This window comes from Python bivittatus, unplaced genomic scaffold (assembly GCF_059951505.1).
Source record: "Python bivittatus isolate LINGU-HERP-01145 unplaced genomic scaffold, Pbiv_v1 ctg000330_np1212, whole genome shotgun sequence".
Lineage (NCBI taxonomy): Eukaryota > Metazoa > Chordata > Lepidosauria > Squamata > Pythonidae > Python > Python bivittatus.
Window position 1 is genome coordinate 32,734,481 of NW_028277058.1, and position 21,284 is coordinate 32,755,764.

At 37.6% G+C, this 21,284-nt stretch overlaps 1 protein-coding gene across 4 annotated transcripts in view; it reads right to left on the reverse strand.

Annotated features, from left to right (window-relative positions):
- Positions 1 to 74: 74 nt before the first annotated feature.
- Positions 75 to 21,284, reverse strand: part of STRA8 (stimulated by retinoic acid 8) — a 32,555-nt gene continuing 11,345 nt past the window's right edge. For 3 of the 4 annotated variants that reach the window (XM_088141928.1, XM_088141929.1, XM_088141930.1), the window contains exons 4-9: positions 20,336 to 20,420; positions 19,818 to 19,970; positions 14,372 to 14,660; positions 13,036 to 13,112; positions 11,531 to 11,642; positions 10,539 to 11,199 (exon numbers count right to left, since the gene is read on the reverse strand). In XM_088141928.1, the coding sequence (XP_087998054.1) occupies positions 11,047 to 11,199; positions 11,531 to 11,642; positions 13,036 to 13,112; positions 14,372 to 14,660; positions 19,818 to 19,970; positions 20,336 to 20,420 (869 nt within the window). In that variant the 3' untranslated portion in view covers positions 10,539 to 11,046. Of the gene's footprint in view, positions 1,109 to 10,538; positions 11,200 to 11,530; positions 11,643 to 13,035; positions 13,113 to 14,371; positions 14,661 to 19,817; positions 19,971 to 20,335; positions 20,421 to 21,284 lie in introns of those variants that run through there. The other variant, XM_088141927.1, reaches the window with a different exon arrangement.

The following is a 21,284-nucleotide window of genomic DNA, read 5'->3' on the forward strand; positions in this document are numbered from 1 at the left end:
TACGAGTAGGTGGCATACAAATATTTCTAAATAAATTTTGACTCTGCACGTAAAAAAGTGATGATAATGATTATCTCTTAGCTTATAACCAAAAAGGAAGGTTTTCATAGTATTCCTTAATTAGATTTATTGAAAAAAGGGATTAGGCTACAGAAATTTTAGCAACTGAGTACACTGACTTTAGTACCCAATTTATCTTTTAAGTTTGTTAGGGTGGAGATTTCTTGATCCTTACACTAACCACTTGTTGATGGGTTAGGGAGGTGGCTCCCCTTTTTCCTGATAAAGGAAGAATGTGCAGAAGTTCTGCATTTGTAATATTTTGCAAATCACCATTCTCTTCCCCAGGCTTTGTGAAGCCTATTACTGTAAGTATGCTTTCAAATTTTCCGAAAGCTCTGTATCTGGTACAGATTGTATCAGAGTTCACCACTTAGTGATTAACTGAAAGATACTTAACTTTTGCAAGGAACAGCAGCGGATAGTGTACTGGGTCTCCCTGACCCTATTCCAGTATCTTAACCATTATATCACACTGGCTCTATTACTAATTTTCCCTGAGATGATGCCACAAGTATGGAAAGGCATCTAAATAATTTTAAAGGGGCTTTCACCAATCTGGGGCCATACTTGCCGAGAATTCTGGGAATGTGTTCCAACATATCTGAGGGAGCCAGGTTGAGGGAAAGCTGTTTTAATTAATGGAAGAGTTGGTATCACATGTAGTTTGCCCTTGCTTTTTAATAGTAGTTACAGGATGTAAGAAGATTGTGGATTTACACTTGGCAGCACCGAATTTCAGACATATATTTAAAAAAGCAACTTTATGAATGTTAAACTTCAATACATGTAAAGTAATTTAACTGATGAGAAACTACAAAGCCAACATAAACAGAACTGTTGGTAACATGATGCATGATGAGAAACTGTTGTAACATCTCCCATAGTGATGCTTTTTTTTTTTCTTTTTTAAAGAAAGTAGGGAAATATTGTTAAACAGCAGTTATATTTTTGCACTTAATACAAACATGTTCATTTACAAATCATCATCAAATGTCTCCGTGCATCTCAACATCACAGTCTCGTAGTCTAACTGAAGAATTTCTTCCTGCCAAAAGTAAAGGTGGGGGAGAAGAGTAATTAAAGTTCTTTTAGGAGCTGGACTATTTTGGGTAAAAGAGTTAATGAATAAACATTCTATTGCAAGTTTAAATTACCTACAGAACAATTGTTTGACAGCCAGAGGCTCAATATACCAAGCAGACTTTGGGTTTTACATAAATGCAGCAAGACATGGTAGCAGATGCTAATCAGAGCCTACTGATTTATGGATGTGAATGCTGTTCCTTCAGGTTGTTTCCTTGCCAGGAGGGCAGGCTATCTCATTGCTCCAAAATACTGCAGGTCAAGTCTACTAAATTTAAATCAAGATACAGAAAAAATGTTGCACAATAATAATGTGATAAGAAAAAAAGTTATTCAAATATTATAACACTAAATCCCACAGTCTAACTCTGCATGTCACATTAGAATGTGGCTCTAATCCAAATGCAAGTGGGTATCTGCATTAAAAAAAAAAAGGTGAAAATTAAGGAAGGGATATGCTACTAAAGAGGCAAGGTTTTTTGGTTCAGAAATCCAGTTTCTCCCTCTGGTGGAGAAGAGCTGCTTGTCAGAAAGCAAATACACAAACACACACAGAGAAACTAACAGAGATCTGATTCTGTTAGCCACTTCCTTTTGAATATGGGTTTTGGCCTATCTGATGTAACTTCTGGCTTTTTTTTTTTTTTTTTTTTTGCTAAGTGCAATGTTCAGATTTCTAGAACTTAGTTAATGGAAAACTCATGTATTAGCATTTTAAAATAAACTCTCAGAGTCTAAGCAAAGATTCTAAAGGCTAATATGATCACATTTGCTTACTGAACTTGTGGGATTTATGGTGAAACATACACGTGCAAACACCAATCCATCGCTATCCATCAAGCTTAGTTTAACCAATATTTATTTTATCACCACAAGACTGTCAAATCAGAAGGAATAAACATGGAGTAAAATAGGGTAAGTTGCAAACTATGTATGTAAAATAAACTATGATATGTCTTGCTGCTCTCAGTCAAACTCTTTTATTGATTTTGGCTTCATTAAACTTTTTAAAACAATACAAACATCTAGAATTCATTGATATGAAGAAAAACTTATAGGTGACTAGTTTTGGTTAAGGTTCATAAACTAGAGTGTATGGCAATTTATACAGCAGCCACACTGGCTTGGAATAATAGGAATCATAATGGAAAGCACCTGCAGGGCATCGGGCTGGGGAGGGCTGCACTGAGGATTTATTAGTTGATTTTTAATGGATCTTTCTCCCAAGCAATTGCACTTCCCTTGGTGCTGTTCTTCTCCTCTTTAGATCCCAGACTAGGATCTAGAAGGAATTTTTAATTTTTATTCCATAATGCAGATTTCCCCAATTTTTATTCTCCAGAAGCTAACTGGAAATTGAGGGAGCTGCAATCCCAGCATATCAGGACATGCCACTTTGTGGAAGGCCACCATAATATAATTGCTCAACAATTTCTCACATTCTTCTACAAGCAAGTTACATAAAATTATACTGATATTCATAATTTATTCCAGGTAAACAATTACAGACATTATTTTAACTTGCAGGCTTATAGTATGAGCATTTCCACATTTATTTATTTATTACATTTGTATGCCATCCATCTCCCCTGGAGGGTGACTCTGGGTGGCTCACAGTTAGAGTAAAACTTAAAAACAATTAAAAAAAACAGATACCTATATCACCACATTGCCATCCCTCAATCCCTCATAAACCACTTTGAAACTAAACATGGGTATTTTCAAATCTTTCAATCTTGAAACACCGAGAACACAAAGAGAATTCCACAAGCCAATTAGTTGCTTACCCTACACCTAACAAAAAGATACTTTAAAGAACATTTTTATTCTTAGTCAATAAAAACTCCCCCACCCTTACTACACACAAAAAGGAAATAAAATAAATTAGTGCCCAGTCCTATCATTTTGGTAGTTTGACAAACTAAAGAGGTTTGTCAAACCACCAAACTGGAGAGGTTGTCGTCATGGGTACCTAGGTAAGGGAAGGTGGATGGTGAAGAATAAAAACAGAAATGCACTAAAATCTTTCCCTAAAGTCTTCTCAGCTACCTTACTGACATTTAAAAGCTCCTGTGAATTATGAAAGTGAAATAATAGCATGTTGGCAAATTTGCAACCAGTCATTTTTCCCAATAGTTGTGACAATGGCTGAATGTTTCTACAACTGTTGAACTTGAACAAGGAAGAGATGAGTTCTCAACAGAAGGTACAGAAAGAGACAAGTTCCAGGAATAAGATGTAGAACTTTGGGAGGATACAGAGAAGATTAACGGCTGTCTTGCCTTGAACCCATGGTCTGAGTAAGGCAAGTTTCCCCAATAATAAAACAGATTACCCACAAACCTGTAGTCTCTCAGAGATTAAAAGAAACACAGAAATAAAATAAATCAAATCAGTTTCCCCAAACAATATTGTGAGAACAACCAAGCCCAAAGTCAAACCCAAAATAATATAAAACAAACAATGATGTGGAAGTGCCCTAAATATCCATTCCATCCAGTACCTATTAGCCAATAGGGAACTGGATGCCTTTGGAAGTTCACAAGCTCATTTCAACAGGATACACAAATCTTGTTCTGTTACTCTTTTTTCAAACCTTCTACATTAATTTCCTACAGAAGTGATGGGTGCACTATTGGAAGACCTAAAAGACCAGGTTAGGGACAGAACATCCTGGAGAAGATCTACCTACTGTATATGTTCACTAAGAGATGACACTGACTTAATGGCACATAATCAATCAATATTAATTTCCACATATTGTCTTCCATGAATGTATTTGCCCTCCCCACTCCAGTTAGCTGTGTTTGTACAAAGCGAGAAGCTCTGACTGGGTTCCAAGATTCATCAGACACTACAGCCAACCTTCATGAAAGTCATTACTTATACATAACACTAGTTGCACATTAGTATGTTGGATAAAGAAAATTATGCATTTTAAAAAATGAAATACTAGGTCAATTTCAATTTGAAAATTAATGTATCTGCTTTGTTAATGTTTTCTATACCATTCCTAATTTTATAAATCTGTGACTCTTCATGATAGACACCTTTTACTTATTAGTTAAAAATTATACTCTAAATCATTTTCTAGGTGTTCAGGATGGTAAGAAATAATAATAATAATAAAATAACAAGATTCACCATGACATTTCCCCATTGTGAACATGTTTCAAATCTGTAACAATAAACATGAGCACTTACTAGATTTGTCTTAGAGTGCATTAGTAATTTAGATATTTATTGAATTCAAGCAGTGTTCTTCTCTCTTTATATTACTCAAAGACCTTATATAATAAGTGTTCATTGTGTCATATAAAAAGATCACATAATATAATTCTATCATATATTTTCACTGTGGCATACACTTAGTCTTCAAAAATGTATGTTTACATCTGGGCTTGGTTTCTAGGGACAATAGAGTAATTACTGTGATGGAAACTGTATCAGGAAGAGACAAAGTTGTGGTTGAAACCAAATCTATCATAAGCTGTACATCTCCCTTTACTGAGGTGTATTCAGATGCAATTATTTGAAAATGAACTGGATGCCACCAGTATTTTTTAAAAACTTTCTGCAAACAAGTCTGGCTACTTTTCCAGTGCATTCCATTCCCCCTCAGCTTAATTGGAAACCTGCTTTTCCTGCCTAATTAAAAGCTGCTACATCTCCATTTTATTATGATAGGTGAGTTACTGGAAGAGATACTTTTGTCATTAGCCTATACATTACTGACATACTATCAATTTACCCAATAGATATCTTAGTCAGGGTTACTTAAATTCATCCCATGTTTTGAGAAGTAAGTGGATGTGATGAAAATCAGGACCACCACAGCAGGAGAGCACTCCTGAGTTGAAGAGATGAGAAAATACTGCTAGACAAACTGTTCCAAGGAGAACAGGTGCTGCCTGTTAGGATAAAATAAACTGACAGTTTAATGAGCTTAAGCTTCTACCTGCATGAAAAAATCCTTTTTGTTTCTCATTTTCTGGAGGTACTTTTATATGTATTACATGGTCATCATATAACCTGAAATGTTATGGGAGCAGAGTAAGGAAGTTATTTCCAGAAAGAGAATATGGATCTAAATTGTAATGGAAAGTCAATTGATATGGATAATTTTCCGCCCACCTAAAAGCAAAAGTCCAATGCCAATGAAATGAGCTGTTTAGATTCCTTGCTTCAAAATGATCAACACCTGTGCCAGCTGTTTTGCATCTAGAACGTAGAAAAACTGTAAGAAACCCAGAGCTGGACCTGGATAGCACAAGGCCATCCCTTTATTGTGCTACCCTTCTTCCACTTGCTCAAGGGAAGAGAAAATGCTTGATCCTGAAATTAGAGGGCACAAGCAAAATATTATCATCAAAACAGTACGTCATCAACCAGGTTTAGATAGGTGGTTATGCTGTGATCCACCCTGTTTTGAAATCTACCTACATAATTCTTGTGGGAAGGTAGAGATTAGGTAGCAGCAGTCAGACACAAACAGATGAAAAGCAGTATGTTTGCATATGATGATAAATTACACTGAAAAGATAGAAAACAGGTGTTGGTCCTGGTTAACCAGCCTTTAGCTGCGCAACATAAAAATTCTTCAGCAGATGTTTTTATTAACAAGATGGTATTTAAAATACGTAAGACTCTGGCAAATAAACATATTTATTGGACAGATTACTTCTGAGGAAGCATGCTTGGACTCAATTCACTTACTCAGAAATAACACTGATTAATTTTTCAGGTAAAAGAGAGACAAGAAATGAAATAACATTTACTGGTATATTTACAATGTTTGATAGTTGGAAACCACATTTTAAATGGGTTTTTTTCCTTTTTTGTTTTTTTTTCTTCTTTTTCTTCTCTTCTTCTTCCTTCCTTCTTTTTTCTTTCTTTCTTACATATGTCCTTGTCAGATTTATGTTTGTAGATCTTAATTTTCTATATTATTTGTTGTACTTAATGTATCCTGTACATAGCATTTTATAATAAAGACATATAATCACATTTTAAAAATTTTTAAAAAAGAAATGAAATAACATTTGTATTATATTTGTGTTTACTTTGTGTCTCTTACACTCTCAATTTATTGCTAATCATTGCTCACTCACACCTTAGTCACCTCCCAACTATTGCAATTTGCTCCACATGGGGCTGCCCTTGCAGATCACCCAGCAGCCACGACTGATCCAGAATGCAGCAGCATGGGTATACATGTGTCATCATGCACATGCGAAGCCTCTGCTTTATACAAGCTGCACTGGCTCCCAATAGGCTTTTGGCTGCAATTCAGGGTACCTGATCATCACCCATAAAGCACGCATGGCATAGGATTGGGTTATTTGTGGGAAGCCTGTTCCCAAGGGTATCTTCCCATTCCACACATTGAACAAAGTGCACACACTCAGAGTCCCTTCCTTAAACTATGTCACCTTATAAGTCCCAGGTGTGCCTTCTTATTAATGTCTCCTGTCCTTTGGGCCAATCTTCACCGCAACATATGCTGACCCTGGAGGCCTTTAGGAAGGCTTTAAGATCTGGCTCTTCCCCCAAGCCTTTGGGACAGAAAGAGTAGAGTCTCCACCCCTAGGAGTTACTCTATACCACACGTCAGGCACGTTCACCATTTATTGTCTATGTGGTTTAATGATACGTGTTTTTTGTATTTGCTGGTTTTGACTTTTTTTTTTGTATGCCATCCATGGTCACATTATCTGAGTCAGGTGGCCATATAAATGCTTTAAATAAACAAACAAACAAACAATTGTGCCAGGAGAAGATGGAAAATGCCACTTTAACACTGGATCAATTCTGGTTCAGCTATGATGAGACAAGGGCATCATAAGGCAGTGTTCCTAAAGAACTGTTACTGTGGCAAGGCAGTCTTTGGGCTGCAATCAGGGGATGAGGTCTTTGGCCCTCTCCTTAGCCCACTGGTAGATTATGCCTTCTTCCCCATGTTTTGCATTACCCCCAGAACATATAGTTGAAATGACTTAATGCTATTTGGCATTGTGAATTAGAGACACAGTCAGCCACATCTGGCTTGAGACTACGGGGGGGTCATGCAAAGACAATCCTTATTTCCATAGATTTAGTGCATATTACAAGCGCAGACTCCTGGCAAATAGAAGGGGTAGAAATGGAAGCAGTAACAGACTTCATTTATTTGGGCTCCAAGATCACCGCAGACGGAGACTGCAGCCATGAAATTAAAAGACGCTTGCTCCTTGGGAGGAAAGCTATGGCAAGCCTAGATAGCATATTAAAAAGCAGAGACGTCACCTTGCCGACAAAGATCCGCATAGTCAAAGCTATGGTTTTTCCAGTAGTAATGTATGGCTGTGAGAGCTGGACCATAAAGAAGGCCGAGCGCCGAAGAATTGATGCCTTTGAACTGTGGTGCTGGAGAAGACTCTTAGGAGTCCCTTGGACTGCTAGGAGGTCAAACTGGTCAGTCTTAAAGGAAATCAACCCTGATTGCTCATTGGAAGGATCGATAATGAAGCTCAAGCTCAGATATTTTGGCCACCTAATGCGAAGAGAGATCTCTTTGGAGAAGACCCTGATGCTGGGAAAGATTGAAGGCAAAAGGAGAAGAGGACGGCAGAGGATGAGATGGTTAGATAGCATCACTGAAGCAATGAGCATGAAACTGAGCAAACTCAGGGAGGCAGTGAAGGACAGGAAGGCCTGGCGCAATATGGTTCATGGGGTCACGAAGAGTCGGACACGACTTAACGACTAAACAACAACAACAACAAGCGCAGACACTTGCTATAATGCATGGGAGGATCTTTTCTAAATCTAAATTGCGCGGGGGGGGGGAATTTATGTATGTAAAGAGAATAAAGGTGGGTGGAGGGATAGATGGATGGATAGTCAATCAAAGAATGAGGGATAAATGGAATTTGCATACTGTATAGATGAATGGAAGTGGTGTGTGTAAATACAAATGTGGCTATGCTGTTACACAGATCTTCCCATATCCCCTCCAAAGGATGCAACCTTCTATGGACAAAAGATTCCTCATATTGGTTTTGTATTATTTGTCAGAGGCCCATAATACCTAACCAAATACCTACAAATATAGGTATCAAACACCAATTGCTATAACCCACACTATTGTATTTCCACTTTTTTCCCCTTCCCAAATACCTTCATTTACATAATTTTGCTTCCCTTCATCCCTTGATTTTGGAAAGTTATAAACAGACTAAGGGGCCAGATGGGTTAGAAATAAGATTTTGAAATTAATTATAAGAATACTTCATGTGGGTTGTTTAAAATCCTATTAAAAATATATGAAGATTTTGAACCTAAGTGTAAGAAATCTTCCCATGGGAAAATGTGGATTAGAAAAAAACATAAGAGGAGACTTTGAAGGCTGGACACTAGAGGCAACCAGAAAGAACTAAAGATTATAATTAAAGGAGAAGAGACCCACTATACAGAATGGAGAAAAGTATTTTAAATCTGGAAGAATTTAAGGATATTTGGGAACAATGCACTCAGAAATTTCTATTAAGATTGTCTGCTACCATAACATGGGTTTAAAAGAGGAGATAGAAAAGGATACAACTGAGAATCAGGCTGTTTTGGATTTGGATTTAAAAATGACAAGTTACAAGAATGATATGGAAAAAGATGTTATACTGGATTTACAAATGAAATTGGCTGATGTCAAAAACTAAGAGATAAGATATGGGAAGAAGAGGGTTATTTTTTGTATTTTTAGAGAAAATGATAAGTTACTTTGTTAAAAGTAAAGGAATTGAATATGAAATTGATTTATTTGATTAAGGTTAAAATATACAGTACTGTGCAGAAGTTTTAGGCAGGTGTGAAAAAATGCTGTAAAGTAAGAATGCTTTCAAAAATATATATTGTAATTATGTTTATCAATTTACAAAATGCAAAGTACACTAACAGAAGAAAAACCCAAATTAAATCAATATTTGGTGTGACCGCCCTTTGCCTTCAAAACAGCATCAATTCTTCTGGGTACACTTGCACACAGTTTTTGAAGGAACTCAGTAGGTAGGTTGTTCCAAACATCTTGGAGAACCATCCACAGATCTGTGGATGTAGGCTGTCTCAGATCCTTCTGTCTCTTCATGTAATCCCAGACAGACTCAATGATGTTGAGATCAGGGCTCTGTGGGGGCCTAACCATCACTTCCAGGACTCCTTGTTCTTTACACTGAACATAGTTCTTAATGATATTGGCTGTATGTTTGGGGTCGTTGTCCTGCTACAGAATCAATTTGGGGCCAATCGCACGCCTTCCTGATGGTATGACATGATGGATAAGTATCTGCCTGTATTTCTCAGCATTGATCCTGACCAAATCTCCAACTCCATTTGCAGAAATGCAGCCCCAAACTTGCAAGGAATCTCCACCATGCTTCACTGAGTTACCTGCAGACACTCATTATTGTACCATTCTCCAGCCCTTTGGGAAACAAACTGCCTCCTGCTACAGCCAAATATTTCAAATTTTGACTCATCAGTCCAGAGCACCTGCTGCCATTTTTCTGCACCCCAGTTCCTATGTTTTTGTGCTTAGTTGAGTCGCTTAATCTTGTTTCCATGTCAGAGGTATGGCTTTTTGGCTGCAGTTCTTCTATGAAGACCACTTTTGGCCAGACTTCTCCAGACAGTAGATGGGTGTACCTGGGTCCCACTGACTTCTGCCAGTTCTGTGCTGATGGCACTGCTGGACATCTTCTGATCTCAAAGGGAAGTAAGCATGACATGTCTTCCATCTGCTGCATTAAGTTTCCTTGGCCAACCACTGTGTCTACAGTCCTCAACGTTGCCCATTTCTTTGTGCTTCTTCAAAAGAGCTTTAACAGCACATCTTGAAACCCAGTCTGCTTTGAAATGTTTGCCTGGGAAAGACCTTGCTGATGCAGTAGAACTACCTTGTGTCTTGTTGCTGTGCTCAGTCTTGCCATGGTGTATGACCTGTGACATGAAACTGTCTTCCACAACCTCACCTTAATAACAGAGTTTGGCTGCTCCTCACCCAGTTTTAAGCCTCCTACACAGCTGTTTCTGTTTCAATTAATGACTGTGTTTCAACCTACATATGAAATTGATGATCATTAGCACCTGCTTGGTATAATTGGTTAATCAAACATCTGACTCAAATCCTACAAGATCCCTGACTTTGTGCAAGTGTACAAAATGTGCAAGTGCAAGAAGTGATGCTGGTTTGAAGCCAAAGGGTAGTCACACCAAATATTGATTTGATTTAGATTTTTCTTCTGCTCACTCACTTTGCATTTTGTAAATTGATAAACATAAACAACTACAATATATATTTTTGAAAGCATTCTTACTTTACAGCATTTTTTCATATCTGCCTAAAACTTTTGCACAGTACTGTATATGTTGTTATTTCTGGTAACTCTTAATGAACTTTTGCTGATTAGGATTGAATGACAAAGTTTTATAATTTATAGATAAGATATGGGAAGAAAATATCTTTTGTTGAAATGTTAAAGAAGGTGGTAAGTTACTGAAATTGCTTGCACTTGTGTTGATGAAGGGGGAAGTCATTTCTTTATATACCTTTTTTGTTTATATATTTTCTTTTTGTCTGCACCTTTTATTTCTCTCTGTGCTTTTTATATTTTTCTTAGTTTGCATTAGTATTTTATCTTTGTATTTTTAAACTTCAATAAAAATTATTATTAAAAAAAGATCCAGGGAATGAGTCTTTTATTAATGGAATATATATTTGACATGATCTTCAACAACTACAAGCAAATTTCAGGTTGTTTATGCTACTTGTGGAGATAGAACTTTTATATAAAGAAATCCCATTTCCCCCCCCAGAAATGCTCAGTTTAATCATGGCAGTTCTCCAGAGCATTTGTGAAGGGTCTCATTTTACAACTCAAAGAATGTCTGAGAGAAAATGAAAATTTCTTTAAATGGTGGCAGAACTTGGCTGATGTTTTCTAGGCTTGGAAGATAGCAGGTTTGGTAGTGGTTGGTACTTGGATGGGAGATCACCAGGGAATTCCATGGCTGTAGGCTAAACTGAGAAGAAGAAAAAAAAAATCCCACAAAGCAATGGTAAACCCTTTCATTACTATTGTCAAGAAAACTGACTAGCTACATACATGCAATTACCAGACTTAAGCCCAACTCAAGGGCAGTTTCAGTTGAAATAAAAAGTGTTATGAGTAGCTGAGAAATGACATAATTATGGGACCCTGAAAGCAGATTTGAAATGATTCATCCTGACTATGCATTACTCACTTTTAGCTTACCCAACTGCTTCAATGACTTTGTGACAGAATTTACAGTTCTTCCACAACATGAACGTGATTCTAACAATGCCTGTTCCAAGCACATTGCAAAATCCTACCTGTGATGGTTGTGTGCTAGCAAAAAACAGGTTTTTCAAGAAGCTGATGATCTGCAAGTAGAGACGATGGTTATCCTCTTGGCTATCTGAAGCACAGACGGTGAATGCTGAGCTGTAAACAAAATAATCTATGCTGAGCTCCCCTATCAATTTTGTAGAACAGAAAGCAAGCCTTTATTTTAAGAAAATGCATATAAAGGCCTGGATGATTACAGGCTTGACTGAGAGGAAATTCACACATTTGCCTAGCTTTGCTTTCATACTGTGCCAGTACTAATGGAAAACCATGACTCCTGAAATTAGTCTGTCCCTAAAGAATGCCCTTGTGGTGCCACCTGAGCGGGTCTGCATCACTATCCCTCAGCCTGCCATGCCAGAGTCCATCTTTGGGGATGCTGGCATCTGGTCAAGCAATTTGTCCACTAAATGAAATAAAACTGGTTGCTGGAGCTGGAGGATTGATCACCTTCACAGCCAAAAGAGGATTGAGGGGCAGAGGTCAGAGACCAGCCAGGAGGGTATGGTCCCACAGGAAAGTTGTGGAGTTGTGGAGCCAACTGGAACATGTCATTTTACACTGCCTTCCCCCTGAGCATTAATGTGCCATTAGAGAGTACTTGTGGTAGGGCCAGGAGGCTGTGTGAATATGGCCTAAGGTTGACCAAGGCAATGAGAAGCCCTGACTTATAGGAGCAAACAGTTATTCTGACCTAGTTCAAGATTCCAAATCTCCTTCTTCTCTTTAGTACATTCTTTTTCAACATAGTTCTTCCTGTCATCTCTATCACAGTAATGCATCATTCCCCAAATTAGAGCCTTTCAGATATATTGCAAGATATCCAAGTTGGATGGCCAGCATATGTCTACAGCACTGAACTTCTACCCACTACGAATAGTGGTGCTGGTGGGTCATCAGCTATTTGTCAGTTATAGCCTCACAAGAAACATCTACTCCTGTACCTCAATACAGGTAGTCCCCAGTTTAAGAATAAGTTCCGTTCCCAAGATTTGTCCTTAAGTTGAATTTGTATGTAAGCTGTATAAGTAGTATCGTGTAATGAACTCAAACTATTGTGTATTTAACTTGAATCATTGTGTATTCAACTCAAATTTTGCTACAATAGGCTCTGTTCTTAACTATGGGTTGTCTGTAACCTGGGGACTACCTGTAATGACATTTAAGACAATGTCATTGAACTCTTACTTTGCAAAAGGCTGCCCCTGTGTTTTAATTAATCTTTATTATCACACTATTTCTTCCAAACTGGTCCTATAAGATTATAACTTTCACATTATCCCTGTTCTATAAAAATATGTCTCCCATATTATGTGTCATTCTCTCAATAAATTGACTAGAGAGTGCTTGAATTTCAGCCTAATGAGTTAACTGGCCAATACTTTAGGCACTAATTATTAATGTTTCAGAGCATTAACATGATACAGTTCTTTCTCTTCTAGCCTGCCTTAAACAACAATGTAGCAATTTATCTGAGTAAGACCATTACCTTTGACTGGACATTTCTTGAGTTTCATTTCTATCAAGGAAACTAGTTGCCACATCAAAAGCATCTTCAAAGAGGATCTAAAAGAGAAAGCATTTTGGACACTACATCCTAAAGCATCACACAAAAAATTCTCTTTTTAAAATACCTACTGTTGATTAGCATTTATTATAGTGATTCCTAAATAAGTAAGGAGTGCAGCTCTTGAATATACTAAGATGAAGCTGGTCAATGTGCATAATTGTTATGCACTAATTTTTCAGCACTCACATTTTAAAAAATTGTATCTCTTTTAGCCAAGACCATTTATTTTATGGTTTATGATGGTTTATAATTATTAAGGAGGTTACAGTTCAATAATCTCTATTTAGAAAGAAAGGATAGATTTTTAAAAAGTCATTTTTACTGACAGCTTCATCTTCCAAATCCCTGTTAGCCTTGAAAGTGGACCATTTGTTCACAACCTTCTCATAATAATAATGAATATGTCACTGTTTAACATGCCTGTTTTTTTTCTAGAAACACGCTGATTTGCACTAATTTGACCCTAAATGTAATTCAGCACGCATCTCATTCTGGAACATGTTGAGCAAATCTGTATCACTGAGCTTAGTTGTAACCAAGATTGCTCAAGAACCAAACAGTATAAGGGAAGAACGAAATTACTCTTTGCCTTCTTGCTAGAAGCTGTTCTTTTTCTGAAACTATTTAAACTGACACCCCACAAGTGCTACTTTGTTAGTTTAACAGGAAAAGATACTGTCAGAACATCATCAGGCATAGGACATTAAGACAGGATTTAGTTTCTCTGGGACCTATTTAATTAAAAACAACCACATCTTTTCCCATTGCCTATTATCTCCCAGGGACTCAGTGGAGAAACCACATAAATACTAGTCGATAAATGAGGCTTTGTAACTTTTCCAGCCAATTCACCAGTCACATATCTCACATGGTATCTAACAACGTGCTTTCAGTTGTCACCAATATGAGCTAACTGGTCAGGTGAATCAAGCAATGATGTGGCATGAGCTCACATTCTGAAAAGACCAAATGCTGGTTGTGCTGCAGTAAGGGTATTATATTATATAGGTTATTTTGGCCACTATTTTATTTACCGCTAGAGAAATCCTTTGTTCTTGATTTGGAGCTATTTTTTAACAATTCCTGTAATTTATTGTCAGGATCTATTCTTATTGCTAAGTTAGCCATACTACTTCCTGGTGATTTTAGAAATGATTATACTGTCCTCTCTTTTATAACTGAAGAAGTACAGAGATTCAGCATTTTTAAATCTTAGAACAGTAGAACTATAATCCCAGAAGACACCAATTCTCACCTCCTCTGGTGTGGATGCTACTGAACCACTGGCTTCCTGACTATTGGTTCCACTGTCCCTCACACTGCTCTCATCAGTACAGGCAGGTTCTTGGGAAGCTGTCTTGATGTCAGAGATGAAATTCTGCCTTTGACTACAGTACTGCAAAACACTGTCCCTCCTGTCTTCTGGGAGTCCCTGCCACAGGTGGGAAACAGCTGTGGAGACCACGGGGAGCATAACTTCTTCTGGGGTCACAACTGCATTATCTACCAGCAAGTCTATTGTCTGTTTGTAAAAATACAAGTATCTGGAATGAAACAGGAAAGGAGACATATCTCAGAATGTGGCCTGGCTGGTATCTGATAGGCACAGAGCAATGATGTAGTTCTTTAGTGCCTTACATAAGCAAGACTAATTATGTGGGGAATACAGAAATAGGAAGCTACTTCATAACAAAGTATGACACAGTGGCTAAGGTGTAGGATTAGGATCTGGGATATTCATATTCTAAGTCCCCCCTCAGCCATGGAAATTCAGTGGGTGACTTGGGCCTATCACAGTCTAATCTATCCTACAGGGTTGGTGTAGGAAAAAAAATGGAGGAAGGACTACTATGTTTAGTATGCCACCTTGAATTCCTGGAGGAAAGGCAGGGTAGAAATCTAACAAATATGAGGATAGAATAAATTATAATTCCTGCTATGCTGCCTCATCATGGCAGGGGTCTTCCTGGGAGGGATGAGTGAAGCACACTGGGAACATATGCCAAGAATATGTTCTCCCAGCAGGGTCACCAAGGTATGAAGATAATTTCAGCTGTCCAGCTAAAGCAAGCAGGCACCTATATCAGGCACCAATGATATAGAAAGATGCTAGAGCCAAAGGGATCGATTCATGCTATAGGGAAGAAGGAGTTGGTAAACCACTCCAGCATTTTATCAAAGAAATCACATGAATAAGCAAGATAAAGGGATTAATGATGTAGCGCTGGATGATTGGCCCCTCCGGTCAGATGGCACTCAATATGCTACTAAGAAAGAGCTGAGGATCTTTCAGATAACTAACCTAGTTATCTTAACTATGACCTAGTTAGATTAAAACCTTCCAGATGTCTAGTTGCTGATGTTGCTATGCAGGAAAAGAAAACCCAAAGTTGCAAAGACAGAATTGGGAACACGGAATATAAAAACCATGGGCATGGTGAAAGATGAAATGAATTGATTACACACTGACATCTTGGGCATCACTGAATTGAGACAGATTGGAATTGGACACTTTCAGTGAGAAGATCATATTGTTTACTGCTCAGGACATGAAAAACAAAGAAGGAATGTCATTGCTTTCATAGTCAGGAAGGAAGTAGCAAAGACAGTACTTTGGTACAATGCAATTAATTGGATTTCATGAACAACTCTTTAAACTCTTTAATACGAGGGTTACTCAACTTTTGGCCCCAACCACTGATGCAGAAGAAGAGGTTGACAAATTTTACGATTAAGCTCAATCTGAAACGTGCAAGCAAGATAGGCTGCTTGTGGTTGGAAACTGGAATGTCAAAGCTGGAAACAGTAAGGAGAAAATGTAGTGGACTGTATGGCCTAGGGAACAGAAATGAAGCAAGAGAATTAATTATCAGATTCTGCCAATCCAATTATTTCTTCATTGCTAACACATTCTTCAAACAACCCAAGACACCTACATATATATATCACTAGATCAAACATGCAAAAATCAATTTGACATTATTGCACAAGTAGGTGGAAGAGTTCAGTTGTAAACAGCAAAGATGTGGCCAGGGGCTCTTTGCAGAACAGATCATGAACTGCTCATGTGCAAGTTCCAAGTCAAGCTAAAATAAAATAAGAAAACCAACCAGGTTGCACAATATGATCTTGAACATATACCCACCATTTTCAAGAAGAACTTTGAAGTCCTGAACCTTATTGACAGAGAGCCAGAGGAACTGTGGAATGAAATCAAATAAGTTGTTAATAATAAATGTGAAAAGAGACTGTCTATGGACAAGAAATAGAAGAAACCAAACTAGATGTTAAAACAGGCAGTAGAAATTTTTGAAGAGAAGGCAAAACCCAAGAAAGACAAAACTCTCAGGAAGGAATTAACTAAAAATTTCAGTGGTCTAGGGAAGGAACAGTATCAGAGGTAGTTAACGATCTTGCTTAACGACCACAATAGGTGGAAAATTAATTGTTAAGCGGGGCAGTTGTTAAGCGAGTTGTGCCAGATTTTACAACCTTTTTTGCAGCAGTCATTAAGCGAACCACCATGGTCATTTTTTGCTTGCTGAAAGCTGGCTGGGAAGGTTGCAAATGGCAATCATGTGACCCTGGGACGCTGCAACCACTGTAATTGTGAGCTGGTTGCCAAGTGTCCGGATCACGATCATGTGACTGTAGGGGTGCTGTGACTGGTGTAAGTGTGAGGACTGATTGCAAATCCCTTTGTTCAGCGCTGTTTCTAACTTTGAACAGTGACTAAACGAATGGTCATTAAATGAGGACTACCTGTATAGCAATATCTATAAAGGCATTGAAGATGGAAACAGACATGGAAAACCAAGGAAAGTCCTCATGCGAAATTTATACACACCCTCATGTGAAATTTATACACAGGACAGGAAGCCACAGAATATGATGAAACAGACTGGCTCCAGTTGGCAAAAGATAAGGCTATATATTCGCTCCTTAATTCTTCAATCTACACTGTATGCTGAATATATAATGAGAGAAGCTGTACTGGAAGAAGATGAATGTGGTTTTAAAAATTGGAGAAAGAAACATAAATAACCTGAACTATATTGAAGAGACTACTCTGATAGCTGAAAATGCAAATGATCTGCAACCACTAGTAATGATAATCAAGGAGCACAGTACAACAATGGGAATAATAATAATTTATTACATTTATATGCCACCTGACTCCCAGCAATTCTGGATGGTTTACAAATGAATCATTAAAAACAAGAGAAACAACGAGAGATAAAAATAAAGAGTAAAAATGGCAAAGGTGACAAGAACCAGACAGGAATGAAAAAAAACCAAACCCATATAATCCAATGGGACTTCATTCACCCTCGCCAAAAGCCTGGGTGAAGAGCTGGGTCTTCAAGGTCCTTTGAAACATCAGTAGAGTGGGGTCCATTTGGATCTTGAGGGGAATCTCATTCCAGAGGGCAGGCACTGCTAGAGAGGAGCCACACTTCTGGGGTCCCAACAGATGGCACTGTTTAATCAAAGGAACCCAGAGCACACCAATCCAGCCAGATCGAATCAGCCAGGCAGATACTATGGGTGGCAGGCAGTCCCTCAAGTAACCAGGTCCTATGCCATGTAGGGCTTTAGAGGTAGCGACCAACACCATGAATCGCACCCAGAAATAAACTGGCAACCAGTCAGCACGCAAAGCAGAGGTGTCACATAGGCATAGCAAAGTATGCCCATCATTGCCTGCACCACTGCATTCTGGACCAGTTGAAACTTTTGGGTGGTCTTTAAGGGCAACCCTATGTAGAACATGTTGCAGTCAAGTTGTGAGGTTGAGTCTGAAGGGACCTCTGATCTAGGAAAAGGCCAATTTGTTGCACAGAAGCTGTGAGTCCAGGAAGATCCCCAAATTGTGCACCATCCTTAAATGGGGAACTGTTACTCCCTCCAAGGTCACAGATAGAATATCCCAAGTTTGGGGCTGCCCAAACACCCCCAGCCTTTCAATCTTGATAGAACTGACTTGGAGACTGTTCTTCCCTATCCAAACCCACACAGCCTCCAGGCACTGGGACAGAACTTCAACAGCCTCACTTGGCCAGCCCAGAATCAAAATATATTAGACTAAGATTAAATACAAAAAATGACCAAATTAATGACAACGGGTACAGCTACCAACTTTACAATGAAAAACAATGACAATGAAAAAATTGGTGGTGGATAGCTTCTGCTTTTTGGGATTGACTACTAACAGTAAAGGAACCAGAAACATACTACAGACTAGCACTTGACAGGGCAACAATGAAGGTCTGGAAAAGATATTCATATGCCTGATCACCATCTTGCTCCTCCCCTATGACTACACCTACTGTGATCTATAAAGATTAGAACTGTGCAGGCAATAATTTTCCTTGTGACACTATAGATGTGACAGTTGGACTGAAGCAGGACAGAAAGAGTATCAGTGCTTTTGAACGTTGGTGTTGGAGAAGACTCAATAATACCATGGATAGCCAGGAAAACAAACGAATGAATCATAGTACAAATCAATCCATAGTTCTCACTTCAGGAACAAATGGATGGAAAAGGATGACCAACATCAAGATGGATGGACTGTCTGCTCTTATTTATAGTGTTTATTTAGGATATCAGGTAGACGTCTTTTACAAAATCATCCGATCCTTTTATAACTGGAAATTGAAGATAGGACCTTTAAGCTAGTGGATCTTTACCAAGCCAGGAAGGAATTCCTTTTATATGAACTTTCTATCATGATCCCTACTTTGTTTTCTATTATATTATTAAACAAATTGTGATTTATAGGATGGTATTTGAATTCAGAGGTTACCTCCATCAAATTTGACTGAAAAAACAGGAATTAATTTCTTACATTATTTAGGGGACTAACAATAGAATTAGAAAAGAAATACATTGTAAATTCACGTTAAAACCTTGCAGAATATGAATAACTTGCATTATTATAAAAGCTGTAATCATACTTGCTTTAGAAGTATTATTGTAAATGGGAAGGAATGAGACAAGAAATCACAAAACAATTATATAGGTCATGGATTATTTTTTAAAAAAACCTTATTAATTATACTTATTTTTGCCATCTCAGAAAAAAAATAGAAACGTTAATTAGGAAATGCCTCAAGATATATAATTGAAGCATGTTTGCACCACCTGCTGGTCATATTCCATAGTTATTCCACAATGCTTCCCTCACTCGCTCTCCCAGAAAAAAAGTGGCACGTTGTAACACACATTATGCTATGTGATAGGTACATACTGTATTTAAGAACAACGATAACAGAACATGTATTTTTCAGAAGCAGTTCAGATTAAGTAGTGACTTGTCATTCGTATCAATAAGCACTTATTTCCAGTTTATTTGGAGCTATTTTTACATCAAGAAATATTAGCAATTTTCACTGAGCTCAAAGAATACTTACTTTGCTGAGTAGGATACTTGAATATCCTGACACATATGAACATTTTCTCTAAGCTGTTCATACAATAGCTAAATAATAAGGTAATCTCTTATAGGATACACATTCTCCCATTATTTAAAGGCTGTAAAGGAAAACATAACACCCACTTTCTCCTATCCTGCAATTACTAGAAACTACTAAAAGTCTTCATTCATCAGGTATAGACTAACTGAAACAATTTAACCTTATATAACTTTATTTGATGAATAATTTCAAAGAGAGAAACTCTTACACTACTTCATGTACCGTTCAAACTCCATGAGATCAGGAGAAGAGGTAGCGGGTGACTGTGTTAGCCTTCGACTCGCATCTTCTTCTACAGTGGTTTTCTCATGTTCTTGAATCACATACCAGACCGTGGTGCCATTCTGACTCAAAACATCTGAAGAGGATACAATGCTAAAAAATAAAAGGAGGGACTATCTAAGTCCATACTTTTTGTCATGAACATGTGTTGAGAAGTCAACAAATTTTGTTTGGAATAATTATTCTTCAAGAAATACACCAGGCTACAGAAGCCACATTGGGAAGGAATGTAACAAAGAGAAACAAGCAGAAAAGAAATCTGGGATTGAGATTCAGTGTGTTAAAAAGTTTTTTTACACTATATTACACTAATTTTCCTTCTTGCTGTTTCTGCAACTCAGTAAAGACTGTAAGTCTATGCAAATTTCATAGAATAGGAATTTAATTATTTTCTGAAGCTGACAAGCTTATTTGAGATACCTAAAAGGGATGTTTTCAGAAGGTTTAAATTTTGTCACCTATGATTGTTGAAATACATCTTGACATATTCCTCTTTTACATCTTCCAAACTAGATGGATTGCCGTCCTCCAGATTTAAAACTTCTGTTGGTAACAGAAAGAACATCCATTACTAATAGGCGTATTTTGAAATTTGACAATAATCAAATCTACTCGAAGACAGTGTTGTAGGAAAACATTTTAAACAAGCAGAGGTATTATCATTATTATTGGTTGTTAGTATTGCTATTACTACTAGTATTATCATCGCTGTGCTGCTGCCCCAAACAATATATGAAGTAACTGCCAATAAAATAATCTAAATTTATAATTTAAACCTATGAAACAAAATGAAAACAGATAATATAGTGGCAACAAATATTATAAAAACAGCAAGTCAGAGAAGTTCTATGGCTAATGAGAGATCACCTAGCTCTATTTTGAGAGGGGCTATAGCTCAGTGCTGGAGCACATGTGTTCTCTGCAGAAGGTTCAGTTCCTTATATTTCCAGCTAAGGCCACCTGGTAATAGGTGATGCAAAGACCAATCACAGTAAATGATGCTTGAATACACAAACCACCCATAAAAGGCAGCTTGACGGTCAGGAAGGTTAGGCTGGAAAATATGACATCAAAGATCATAATGGAAAAAGGAAGTAAATCCAGTTCTCTCTGGTCCAAATATAAAAATATAATTGTAGTTGTATTTATTAAAACATACTTGACAATGGGAAAAAAGATATTTTCAGCCCGAGACCAGGGGTGTAAAAAGAAACCATTACAAACACAACAACAACAAACACAATGCATAAAAGAAATGTGGAGTCCTTACTCCACAGTTCAACCCTGAGCTACATATATTCTCTTCTATAAAAGAAATGGTAAAATTTAAAAGAGAGCAGCAAAACTGGACTTAAATTTATGGATCAACTTTTATATCACTGTGATACCCTTTCTTTCTTGGTAAGC